General features: G+C 33.0%; 1 protein-coding gene, 1 non-coding gene and 1 pseudogene across 3 annotated transcripts; 2 read left to right on the top strand and 1 right to left on the bottom strand.

The window, feature by feature from the left end:
• Nucleotides 1-1257: 1257 nt before the first annotated feature.
• Nucleotides 1258-5124, top strand: LOC120270749 (amino acid permease 6-like). 2 transcript variants are annotated; one of them, XM_039277832.1, is made up of 7 exons: nucleotides 1258-1443; nucleotides 1524-1757; nucleotides 1958-1991; nucleotides 2165-2379; nucleotides 2491-2633; nucleotides 4251-4478; nucleotides 4580-5124. In XM_039277832.1, exons 1-7 carry the CDS (start codon nucleotides 1341-1343, stop codon nucleotides 5000-5002), a joined length of 1380 nt encoding a protein of 459 aa, XP_039133766.1. In that variant the 5' UTR covers nucleotides 1258-1340; the 3' UTR covers nucleotides 5003-5124. The 2 variants fall into 2 exon arrangements, with proteins under 2 accessions (XP_039133766.1, XP_039133759.1); XM_039277825.1 differs by having other exon boundaries at nucleotides 1958-2051.
• A 310-nt stretch (nucleotides 5125-5434) lies between these two features.
• On the top strand, nucleotides 5435-5552 carry LOC120280948. The gene has a single exon (XR_005542458.1). It is a non-coding gene; the product is annotated as a U6 spliceosomal RNA (small nuclear RNA).
• A 348-nt stretch (nucleotides 5553-5900) lies between these two features.
• On the bottom strand, nucleotides 5901-7919 carry LOC120279092 (annotated as a pseudogene).
• Nucleotides 7920-13733: the final 5814 nt, after the last annotated feature.

Genomic DNA, 13733 nt, shown 5'->3' with positions numbered 1-13733 from the left:
AACATTTATATAATCTTTTTAATATATATATATATATTTTTAAAATTAAATTTTTTTTTTCAAAGTCATTTAGTCATTCTATATGGACAAAAGTATACAAATAGGTTTTCATAATTTGAAAAATCATGTATCATGGCCTACATTTATGTGGAGTTAATACTTTATCACACTTGTATTTTTATCATTTTTGAATTGAGGTTTGAATCTAATGTCAAACACTCTACACATGAGACCTAATATCAATATGTCAAGAGATGGTTGGCTTTAATTTTTTTTTTTTTTAAAACAAAAGTAATAAGCACCTAATGTCAATATGCCAAGGGAATTGTCAAAGAACATGTAAGTATTGTGATGCATTAATTACGGTGGCTTATTGACCCCAAAAATTTAACTCAGCAAGTCATGTAATGATTAAAATCCTACCAAATACACGCCTAAAAGATTTTTAATAATTAAAATGAACTAATATATTCCTCTTACCATGAAACTTTCGAGAGGATAAAAATGACTTCCTTCCATAAGGGACATAATAAATAGTGAATAAACAGTATTTCTAAAATATTTGTACATTACTACAAATAGTACTACTTGACCCAAAAATTTTGCCCTAGGTCTGCAATAGGCATTGGTTGTTTAATTTTATTTTTAAGTTGAAGAACCAAATTAATTTATATTTTAAATTTTAAATTCAAATATACCAAAAACACTACATAATTTTTATGTCACTTTTTTTTTCTAAGTGGGAGACTCCATTTTAGTGGAAGACTCCATTCTATTGCTGTTGAGGGGTTGTGGTTTATTCACTTTGTCACCTAGTTATATATATATATATATATATATCTTTGGTTAGAAAAGAATAATGGTCAATACTAGAAAATACTTCATTATATAAAAAATGGAATGGTGGAATTAGGAATCCAAGAGACACAATTGGTGATCTTTATGTTTATTTAGAATTGGCAAAGTTTGAAAACTACAAACCATTCTAATCTTATCAAACAGAAATATTCTCCATCACTTTCTCATCAAAATTTTCAAAGATCAATAAATAAATAAATAAATAAATAAATAAATTCCACTTTACATTTTCTATTTTCTACCATTACACTTTACTATTATTATTACTATTATTTTTGGTAAACAAACACACAAAACACTCGTTTACACTCATTAATATCACTTATATTCCCATTTAATCCTCACTTTCTACTCTTGTCATCTTGTTTTTAATTTCCTTTATTTCAATGGCTATAAAAATAGACAAACCACCAAACCATACATAGCTCATCATCTTTCTCCTTCTTCTTCTTCATCTTTCATCCATCTTCATCCAAAAAACAATGCAAATTGAGTTACCAAACATGAACTCCTTCATTGAGGAATCACTAGGCAGAGCACAAGACCAAAAGAACTCCGAAACCGATGATCAAATCGAAAGAACAGGTAATCATTCTACTCATTATCAACAAAATAATTTTTCACATGATCTAAAATTCACTCTTTAATTTTTTCTGTAATTTTAGGAACATTGTTGACAGCCACTTCACATATAATAACTAGTGTGATTGGTTCCGGTGTATTGTCCTTAGCATGGGCCATTGCACAATTAGGATGGATTGCTGGCCCTGCTACTCTTCTTGCATTTGCATTCATTACTTGGTTTTGTTCGGCTTTGCTCGCCGATTGTTATCGTTCTCCCGATCCGATCAATGGCAAAAGAAATCACACTTACATGGATGCTGTCAAAGCCAATCTCGGTAAGTCGAATTCTCGATATCTTCCTTTTTTCTTGCTCCTTTTCAAACTCTATAAATATATATATATATATCTGTATTCATATATTTGAGTTCTACTCATTGGCTTAAAGCTTAACTTAAGGTTTTGAAATTTTCTTAAAAAATAGGAACAATATATTGATTGTTTTTGAATTTAGTATAATGCAATTTCTTTGTTTTAGGTGGTGTAAAGGTTCAACTCTGTGGATTGGCTCAGTATGTGATGCTCATTGGTGTCACAATTGCTTATATTATAACCTCCGGGATTAGTATGGTGTAAACTCCAAATGACATATATATATTTTTTACTTTTTTACTTTTTTACTTTTTTTATATGTAATTTAATTTTTTTGATTTAGAGCTTCTGATTTTTGTTTTTGATTCTACAGAGCAGTTAAAAGATCGAATTGTTTTCATAAGAATGGGATTCATGCAGAGTGTTATGTTTCACCGAGCTTTTATATACTCATCTTTGCATGCATTCAAATAGTTCTATCTCAAATACCAAATTTTCACAAGATTTGGGGGCTCTCTATAATTGCTGCAGTTATGTCCTTTGCTTATTCTTTGACCGCACTTGGCCTTTCTATTGCTATGGTTGCAGGTATGTATATTTATTAATATGTTTGTTTGTATTATTTTTAAATTTTATTTGCATGTAAATTTATAAACAAATGAACAAAAATTGAAGGGATTAAATTTGTATGGAATGCAGAAAAAGGGTTGGGAAGGAGTAGTTTGACAGGAGCAACAATTGGTGTGGATGTATCTGCAAGTGACAAAGTTTGGAGGGTTTTTCAATCATTTGGAAACATTGCTTGTGCTTTCACTTACTCAATGGTTCTAATTGAGATTCAGGTATGTGTGTGTATATATATATATATATTAATCATTATATTTATCTTATGTTGTTATGTTGAAGTATATATATATGTTACAAAAATTTAATTGACAGATTAAATAGTTCGACATGATATGTTTATAATTTAAATAATAATTAGTGAATTAGACTGAAATTCACTTAGGTAGTGTTTGATTGAATGTAATTATAAAAAACAGTGGATTTCTGGTTTCAATGTATTTGTAAATATTTAAATTTTAATTAACGTCCACTTATTCTATTGGTACCGGATTCTTTACGTAGGACTAGAGATCAAACCCCAAAATCAACGTAAGTTGACAGAATGGGTACATGTTGAGCTTATGGTTGCGCTTCCTAACAAGTGATTGACTTCTTTTAAAGGAGGGAAAGAAAAACTTAGATTTAAAATATATAATAGAGCTAAATTTAATATTTGATTAAAAATAACTAATAATATTAGATTATGACTTATTATGTTTGATAAATTTAGTTTTGAAAAATATGCATTTAATTTGATGTATTTAAAAGATATACATATCAAAAATTAAGGTGAGATCACCCGACATTTCATATATATATACACACACACACGACCATCTTTTGTTTTTTCATTTATGTCAATCATGTGTATATTGTTTTAATGATTGTAATTATTGTATTAATTCATTTAATTATTATTTGTATTACTAAATTAATTATTAGATTTATTAAATTAATTTGATATGAATTTTAATTATATACCATGAAAAATATTTATATTTGTATATATTATTCCTATGAGTTGATGTCTTTCATTCATTTGCAAAGTTAAGAAGTTTCAAGGTGATGTGCTGATTTGATTCGATTTGTTTCAGTGGATTGGTTCTTTATTTACCACCTCTATAAATTTATTATATCATTTGCTTTAATTTAATTTTACTTATTATTATTGTATAATTTTATGCTTTAATTACATGATAAAACACTGTTTTATTTTTATAATTTTTTTAATAATATTAGATATCGGATATAAAACTAATTTTTAGTAAAAATATTATTAAAAACAAAGTATTGTTATATTTTATATACACTATCTAATGAAATATATTTTGAGGCTCTTGTACAAGTCCTCAATGGCATATATTTTAGTTGTATTAATGTTAATCATAATTATAGAAATTGAGCGCTTGTTAACTCATTTAAGCTCCATGTGATTGTCGTAGAGGTCGGGGTGAAAAATTAAATACAGTGATTTAGTGTTATATCAATTTGGGCATAAGTTCAAATACATCAATTTACTGAAAGGACGGGATTTTCAAAGTCAGGATAATACTAATAAAAGATTTAAATTCATTTTTTTGTGCATATAATTAAACAAGTAAATAAATGAGCTCCAGCAGTCCAACTCTGTTCCTTTAATCTTTTTTTTTTGCCTCTCGTTTCCTATCTGTCAGTAGGACAAATCTACTTTTGGTGACTGTCCCATTTCTTTTCCTCCCTCTAGTTTTTTATGTTGTAATCCTCCCAGTTTACCAGTTTACTGTGCTTTTTTTTAATTAAACATAGTTTATCTTTTTTTTAAAAAAAAAAGTAAACAAATAAATAAATGAATATTTGATTGGGAATTGGTGTAGGATACATTGAAATCAAGTCCACCAGAGAACAAAGTGATGAAAAAGGCCTCATTAATAGGAGTGACCATCACCACAATGTTTTACATGTTGTGTGGAGTGTTTGGCTATGCAGCTTTTGGTAACAATGCTCCTGGTAACATGCTCACTGGATTTGGTTTCTACAACCCTTTCTGGCTTGTTGATCTTGCCAACATTTGCATTGTCATCCATCTCATTGGTGCCTACCAGGTATTTTTCTTTTATATATATATATATATATATATGTATGTATGTATGCATGTATGTACATACGTTTATGTAAGCACAAAAAAAAAATTCTTGACTGGCAGGTATTCTCCCAACCAATATTCCAGTTTGTAGAGAGTTCAACTCATAGGAAATGGCCAGAGAACTATTTTCTGAATTATGAACATCTCATTACCATTCCGATGATCGGCCAGTATCGGCTGAGCTTTTTCCGACTAGCATGCCGAACATTATACATCGCGGCGACCACTTTCATTGCGATGATCTTCCCCTTCTTCAACGACTTTATCGGTTTGGTCGGCGGCATCGCCTTTTGGCCTCTCACTGTGTACTTCCCTGTAGAGATGTACATCAAGCAAGCCAAGATTTTAAGGTTCTCTGGACCATGGTTTTGGTTACATCTTATGAGTTCAATTTGCTTTGTTGCTAGTGTACTTGCTGCTGGTGCTTCAATTCAAGGTCTTTCCCATGATTTTGGAAATTATCACCCCTTTAAAAATATCTAATGTCTAATATATATATATGTCATAAAGTGTGTATGATGAAAATTAAGTTGTATATATAGTGTAAGCAACTTGTTCTCAAGTATAAAGATCATGCTATTTGGTGTGCTTTTGTATCATTTAAATAAGTAAGTTTTGCTCAAGGTTTTAGTTCCTATAATGTTGACTCACTCTTTCATTTTTTTTTTATTTATAAAATTTGGACAAATCGCATGACGTACACAACAACATACATAGGAGGAGAACTAATATTTTAACGCATCTATACTATCACTTTACATGGGCTAAGATTCGAACATGCCTCTTTAATAATGATATAAACTCTATACAAGAGACTTGGTTGAAAGAGACCAATGAATCATTGGCAATGTGTTTTCTTTTTTTTAACACTAAGCGACAAGTTCTCCTATTCAAAGATGTGCATTAATGTGGATCGTATCTGCAAGCTTTTTGGAGACATCTGATAAAATTTTAACGAAACAGAGAGAAAGATTAGCATAGCCCTTGCGCAAGAATGACATGCGCAAATCATGGGCAATGTTGACCAAGACTTCATTAGCATAATTATATAGATATATATATATATATGTTTTTATTTTTTTAAAAAAATATTTATGAGACAGATCAAATTAATTATTCATGAGTTAGGAAAATATATAACGAGTATTTTTTCAACCTCATGACGCTTGTTGAATGCTTCATCATTTATTTATACTAAAAGCTCTAATTAAGCAAACACAACTTGTTAAACAATGTAACAGTGAAAGTACAAATGTGTTCTAAATGTCACTTTTTTTTCCCTGGTATAAACACCAAACTACTAGTTCCTTAGATCAACTTTTCTAGCTAAACTAGTTTCAATTTTAATTATTGTGAGATCTTAAGTACATATTATATATAATTATTTTGTGACTCTAGAATAAGCAAATCGAACATCATTATCATTAATGAAGCGTCTCCAAAACCAATGATGCTTCCACACAAAGATCATATCATCTATTGGCACATTCATAGTCTCTGGTAAAAAGACCCCAATGAAAATGGTCATAATCACCAACCAACCAGCAAAGAAGAAGAAGAGATAAAACTTCATATAGCAAAGCATTGACCGGAATGTTTGCGCGATAATGAATGTGAAGAACATATTCATACATACAGCGATACTTTGTCCCGTCGATCGAATCTCTATAGGAAATATTTCACTTGGAATAAGCCATCCAAGAGGTCCCCAAGACCAAGCAAATCCACATACATAAAAGCAGATAAGGAGCACTACTGATATTGCATATTGTGTTGGTATCTCTCCCACACCATTAGTTCCGAACATCAACCCAATTAATGTTCCAACAAGGATCTGTAAATTAGAAACATATGAGATCAATTGACTTATGATAAAAAATTTACAAAAGTTTAACAGATATACATACCTGACAAATGAACATATGTGTTCCACCTTGTAAAAAGAGTATTTTTCTACCAAATTTATCTACGGTGCTAATCGAGACTAAAGTCGCGAATACATTAACGAGGCCGGTGATGATGGCCGATACGAAGGATGCATTGTCTTTAAACCCAATGGTTTTAAAGAGTACTGGTGCATAAAACATGATAACATTGATACCAGTGAATTGCTGAAAGAAAGGTATAAAAATGGCCATTGTGAGTTGAGGCCTGTATTTTCTATTGAGAATGTTGAACATTGAATGGTTAATAATATTTGCTTCCATGCTCGCGGCTCGCATATGATCGAACTCTATTTTAACATCATCTGTGCCACGAATTTTCTGTAGGACAATCTTGGCATTTTCTTCCTCGCCACGTTCAATTAGAGAGTTGGGAGTATCAGGAAGAAAAAGTGAACCAAGAGTGAAAATAGTAGCAGGAATAGTAGCAATACCGAGGCTAAACACGCCATCCCCATTCCGGCTTAATGTTTAGCATTGCCATAGTTGATGATATTAGCAATAAGAATGCCAATGGTGACCATGAGTTGAAAGCTCATATTAAGCATTCCTCGAAGATTTGGAGGTGCCATTTCTGAAAGATAGAGTGGCACAGACTGCATAATTAAATAAGAAAGTAAGAATATAAACAATCCAATTAATTTTGAATGCATTGTGTGTGTGTGTGTGTATATATATATATTACCTGAAGAATAAAGCCAACACCAAAGCCAAGAAGAAGACGACCGAAGACGAGACATAATAATATTCATTGAAGTCACACTAATGATAGAACCAATTAAAGAAATGATACCACCATTAAACATAGACCATTTTCTTCCAAAACTTTTTGTTACACCATTAGCAAAGAAGGATGAAACCAATGCTGCTAAATAGAATGAGGTTGTAAACAAAGTTAATAGTTGTGGTTTAAATTTGCAGTATTTGTTGGTATCTTGATGTAGCTTTTCCTTTGTAGATACACTTGAAAAGAACTTCAAGATGAAATTATCCATGCTAGTTACTCCACCTTCATTTGCAAATAGTAAAAATAAATAAATAACAAATTAATTAATTCTTATTGGAAATAAGTAATATAAAAATAATAATAATACTCCCTCCTTCGTTCTTTTTTATCTGTCATGGTTAATCGAATATCACGTATTAAAAAAATTTATAAAAAATAATTATATTTTCAAAATTATCTCTAATTTATATCTTCACATTTCTCTTCCGATAAGAGATTTAAATAAAGTGTTGAGAATAACTTTAGAAAAAAAATGACAGATAAAAAAATATAAATTTATAACAGATAAAATAAAACGGAGAGAGTATATTATATTACCTAATATGCCCATGTCATAACCAAAAATCAAACCTCCTGTTGCTGCCACCACACAGGCCAAGAGTACAAAAGGAGTCATCTTCCCATGATAAGCTTTTCCTTGAGAATTTTGAACAATCACTGTAATTGCCATAAAGACAATACCTTGGAAAAACCCAAATGGAAAGAAATGAGAGGGTTCATTAAGAGGGTATTTATATGGGAGAGATTTATCCAAAAAGAAGTTTTATATTTAGGTACCAAAAAATATGGAACATCTAATAAAAGGCTTTAATATAACTTTAGATTAACCTGAAATTTAACATATATATGATGTGATTACTAAAATTACAGTGGTCCTCGTTGACTTACTATATAGAGCCTCCCTTTATTTAGCTTTATAATATTATGGTGGTTCTTTGAGGATATATTATTAGTTAGTTAACTTTGCAATTCGACTTAATTTAGTTAAATTTAAATATTTAACTACTCTAATTCAATAGATTAATTTTTATTTATTAATATATATATTATAACATCAAATAAATTGGTGAATAAAAATATTTATCCACTTGTATTGAAAATGTTAATAGAATATAAGTTCAAATCTTTTTATAAAACAGACGTGTTTTTTTTAATGAAAAGTCAATTTAATAACTCTTTCTAAAATTTTTAAATGGACATAAAAGACATCCCCAGATAACCTTCACAACCCCATAGGAAATTGGGAAGGGAGAGATCATCTTAAATTTTTGAGATATATTGTTGCTCATGGTGCATAAAATATTCAACTAGAGCCACTCTTATATAAGTGCAAGATATTTTTCAGGTTATCGCAATAGTGTATATTCCATCACCATCTATATATATTTTTAATATGTCGGTGTTAATATTAATCCTGAACATGTTTTGAAGATTAAAAATGTGCCAATTAAAGAAATCATCATTGTGGAAACACCACTACTTTCAAATTTATTCTCAATATATATTATCAGTGATGATGATGTTGTTGTTGTTGCCAAATCACATGGTTGATGAAATGGCATAAAGTTATCACTATCCATAAATAATATGTATAATGGCAAATGAGTTATATATATATGCTTGTTTCTACAACATCAATGTTTTCCTATGTCTCTCATATCATCATTGGCTCATCATATTTAGCTAATGATATCATAGAACCAAAAGATAGATCATTAAGCAACATTAAATATCATCGTCAAATACACCAAATGTTAAGTCATAATTATAATCATGCAATTATTTGACTATATATATTAAATAACTACTAACTGTACACTTTTAATTAGGCTTAAGTAATGTTGCAAATTCTTAGGAGCTAATTAAGATATTCATGATATCAAGTTAATGGAGCTCATCTTTAGGATAGAGTACATAAAAGCAACTCTTGTGGTTGGAGTTGAAATGATAAGAAAGATAACCAACTATCCAATTCACATGCTTTTTAAGGAGCTTATCTTAACATATATGCACCACAAAGTTGAATCAAAAGGAACTTTAATTTGTTAATTAATCAAAGTCTATCACCTTCTTCTCCTTTGATTGATAACAACTATAATTTGTTTCCCATCCCTTTCATTTGATCATTTCATACTCACCACACACTAAAGCTTTCTTGCACCCATTAAAATGTTGTGGCATGTGGGGATTTTAATATGTGTACTACTAATATTCTCATGTTTTGGACAACATAAGCAAATGAATACATATAAAGTGGTAGGTATAATTTACGTCTTAAAATCTTTCTTGAAATCAAATTTATTTAGAAATGTTTAAAAAGTTGATCAATGCATCTCAAAACACGTCGGGAAAGTTTTCAAGATACATATCGGTAATCTTCTTTTTAATAAAATATGAATAAGCCACATGCCAATGGCATACATAGACATGGAGTTTCTAGTTTAACATACTTACGTTCACGCCTTGTGTGAACTGAGATTCAAATCCACCTCCTCAATAGAACAACAACACTCTATGCAGGGACCTGATATCAATAGATTATTTATAGACAACTCCCGTATTTTATTTTAAATTCTTATTTTAAATTTATAATAAGAAAAAAATTATAATTTAATTAATCTTATTAATATAAATTATACTTTTTATTATATATATAGGGTTAAAGTCATATGCGTATATGATTTGTTCATCAGGGATTCTTATTTATAGTCATTGGATGATAATTCAACCGTTATTATTTATAAAGATTCATTGTATAGATTCATTGTGCATGATTATTATAAAACACTATATAATATTGTTTGGCACTATTTGACATATACATATTCTGATTATAGAAAATAAGAATATACACATTTTGATTCTTCCCAATTCCGTGATATCACATGAAAACAACAACGTTGCAAATAAATAAATAAATAAATTTTTCAAAAAAGATATTTTTCCGACAAGAATATGGCATAGATGGTGATTGATGACAATGATGGCGATAATAAAACTAAAAAAAAATGGTTTCTCACATAGACGAAAATTACATAAATGATTTTTTTTATATATAACTATGTATGAGCCATATTCTCTTGGGTAGAAAATTATTAAATAGTTCTTTCGGCATTGACAAGTTGTAGAAAAAAATTGCTGTAATAAGAAACATACACATCTACATCTTCCAAAAATTCACAAAATTTTGTGACAAGTATATGAGATTCCAAAAATATTGTGTGATTTTTATTTTATTTGACAATATTTGTGGATGAAATATTTTTCATGATATTTATCAAATATTTTGTTATTTAAAATTTTTGATATCAAGTGAGACTGAGATCAATGGTAGATCTTTGTGGTTCATAAAATTCTTATATATTAATATCAATTAAATATATATTATAAAAAAATAAATGTTATTTATGGATGTATGTAAATCTACTATTCACCAGAGATATTGACCGTTAAATCATAATTCAACGTCTATTATCTATATAGATACGGTATAGAATACTAGGTTTTCTATTATAAATATAACACATGATAATAATAATAATAATAAGTGAAAATTGCCAAAAAAACCCTCTGACTTTGCTCAAATTGCAAACAAACCCGCATGGTTTGAATCCCAAAAAACCATGCCTTTTCAACTCCATGATTTTGAAACCCACAAAATGCGTAGCTGCGTTAAGCGAGTGTATTTAAAAATTTTATGGACGAAAATGCCCTTTGAAGTCGGAAGTCGTGGCGCACCCATTTCGGTGTAGAGAGGAAGTGGGTGGGTTTTTTTCTTAAGCATTACAGTACTTGTCTTCTCTCGACTCAGCGACTCCAGCTCAACTTACGTCTCCAGCTCTTCTCTTCCAGGCACTCTTCCCTTTCACCGGCGTCGAAGAAGAAGTCCAGTGCAAGTATTCGGCGTTTTCAGTCGACTGCGATCTAAAGAGTATTCATTTATGGTTTTTGTTAACTATTACATTACGAAGAGACATTTTTCGGTTTTTGGTTTGTGATTTTTGTTTTTGTTGGAAGACATTGAAGCTTTCGAGGGGGATTAATCGGGTGAGGGTTTTGTTAGTCCGAGGGAGATGTCTCGGCTAGGGTTTTTTTGTTTTTTGTTTTACATTTTTCGTCTATGTATACTGATCGAAATGGTTTTCAGATTGTTGTGCTTTGTGTAATGTTTATAATCTACGTTTACCACTTTTCGGTTGATATAGGTCTGCGAGTTGTAAAAAAATGAGGTCTCCGTTTAAACAATGAGCTTTTACTGGTTTAAGTTAGTTACGTCTCCGTTTAATTATTTGTATCTCCGTTTTAATAGTATCGTCATCTGCTTAAAAAAATGATATCGGTGTTTAAGAGCGAGTGTTTCTGGTTTAACAAATTACATTTCCAGCTAACAATGTCTTTATTGTTATGCTGAGGCTTGTGATTATGGCGGTCAATCTAGTTAATGGGCGATCCTACTTGACACCAGTGAGTGGGAGACCGTGGGTCGAATTGAAAGTTCACATGATCCCTCGACATCGGGAGATCATCCAAGAACACCGTTCACGAGCATTCTTGAGTTGGAAGTCTGTATACCAGAGCGGGCCCTTCTTGACTCTCATTGCGAGAGATCACGATAACCGCATTTGATAAATTCGAGGATCGGGAAAGCATCGCGACTTTCGAGGGCTCGAAGATGTGGCAATCGTTCTTGGCTGCGTTGCGATGGGGAGGCGATCGTGTTTCGAGAAGAAAAACACGGTCGACTTTCGAGAGAGGTATTTATCGAAGGCGTACGAGAGCACGGAGACTCCGTCGGAGCAGCTCTTCAAACGAACTTCGTTGGACGGAGGGAGAAGAGGAGAATTTTGCCAAACTACGATGGTGTCCTCTCACGGTACAATCCTCTTCCCAAATACCTCCCTGCTCGGTTCCTAAGCGGATCGTTGATTATGTCGATGATCTACGGAATGGGGGCGCTACGCATGGGCGCAAGCGGCCTGCAAGTGGCTTATGGAGGACGTACCACTGGCCACTACCGAGTCGCGATCTAGATCTTGCGGGGAAGAGACCAACAGCGGGTATGTTAAGGGTTGCCGAGTGGCGCTTAACATCTGGTTTCTGAGTGACCAGGAGCCGGAAAGAAAGTCCGTTCTGCAAGATCCCAAGGATGTCTGTGCTACGGTGAAAATACTTTAGGAGCAAGCGACGATAGAGACGAGTTTGTCATCTCGAAGGAAAAGAGGGTAATAATTCAAAAATATTTTTGTTTAGCGCAGGCGTTAGCGTTTAACCATATCATTTACCGTTTAACTTTATTCATCTATCGTTTAACATTATAACTACAGTTTAACTTTTGTTCGACTACAGTTTAAACTTTTTAGTTTAATGTTTAATTTGTTTGTTTCTTGTTTAACACAATAGGTTATAACGTTTAAATATACTGAGTTACATGTGTAAATATAGTTTTTAATTGTTTAAACTAAATAATTTCGCTAAGATTGTTTGCTTTACACATGCTAGTTTCACGAGCTGGTTCCGCGAATCTCGATGAAGAAGTATTTGTTCGACCGACCGCTCGGTCGGATGCTATTGCTCGGGAACCGCTTGCTTTCAAAAGCGAGATGAGGAGGCGACCTCTTCCTTGCCTTATTGGGCGCCGTTCTCCCCTTCGGGCCAAAACGCATTCGTCGAGGGCGGAGAAGCCCTCCCCACGCCCGCTGACCCGTGGCTTCCCCGAACGTGGCGTCTGCGGCACTAAGCGAGGATGTCACTGCAACTCTCATCGCGAGCTTGCAGATTTTTGATGACCGAGTTCCCTCGGCATCGCTCGGGTGGAGGCATTGGAAGGCGTCACGGTCAGCGATCATTGCGCCTTCCCTTGAACAAATGAAGCACCCGGGGATCGTCGCCGTCGGAGTTCGAGCGAGCGAGGACATCATCGGGGTGGCCCTTGAGCGGCCTCATTCGAAGAAGCTTGCAAAAAGAGGAAAACAATAATGCCTCCGTCTCGCCCGTGCTTGGTGGCGATGAAATAATAGCGAGCACCATCGGCGGCAGCTACATCGTCGGTGATGTTGTGACGTTGATGACATGCCCATCACGGTGGAGGATTGAAGATGGCGTTGAGTTTGCAGCGGTGGAAAAGATCGTCGACTCGTTGTTGGCGACATCATGCATCTCGGTGGAGCCGCTCGACAGATGCGGCATCAAAGATGGACACAATCCGTGAAGAAGAACAACCGCGAACAGCGTTGTGTCTCCCATTGATCTCTGCTGCCGTGGAACTCACGGTTGAGAAGGTCGTTGAGTCTATCCTCAGCGAAGTGGAATTCACGGTGGAACCAGCGGTGACCGATGCCGCGCATCGAGGCGGACACGATCCCACAAGAGCAAAGAAGCATGTAAGGAAGTGTCTCCCGTTGATCTGTCGCGTCGTGCTCCCCATTAAAGGAAGCCGATAAAAAAGTAGAAGAACTTCGGAAGAGTCTTCATTCGAAGAAAAATC

This window comes from Dioscorea cayenensis, chromosome 2 (assembly GCF_009730915.1).
Source record: "Dioscorea cayenensis subsp. rotundata cultivar TDr96_F1 chromosome 2, TDr96_F1_v2_PseudoChromosome.rev07_lg8_w22 25.fasta, whole genome shotgun sequence".
NCBI classification, from domain to species: domain Eukaryota; kingdom Viridiplantae; phylum Streptophyta; class Magnoliopsida; order Dioscoreales; family Dioscoreaceae; genus Dioscorea; species Dioscorea cayenensis.
Note: the sequence above shows the minus strand (reverse complement) of the source record. Positions and strands in the feature narration are given on the sequence as shown.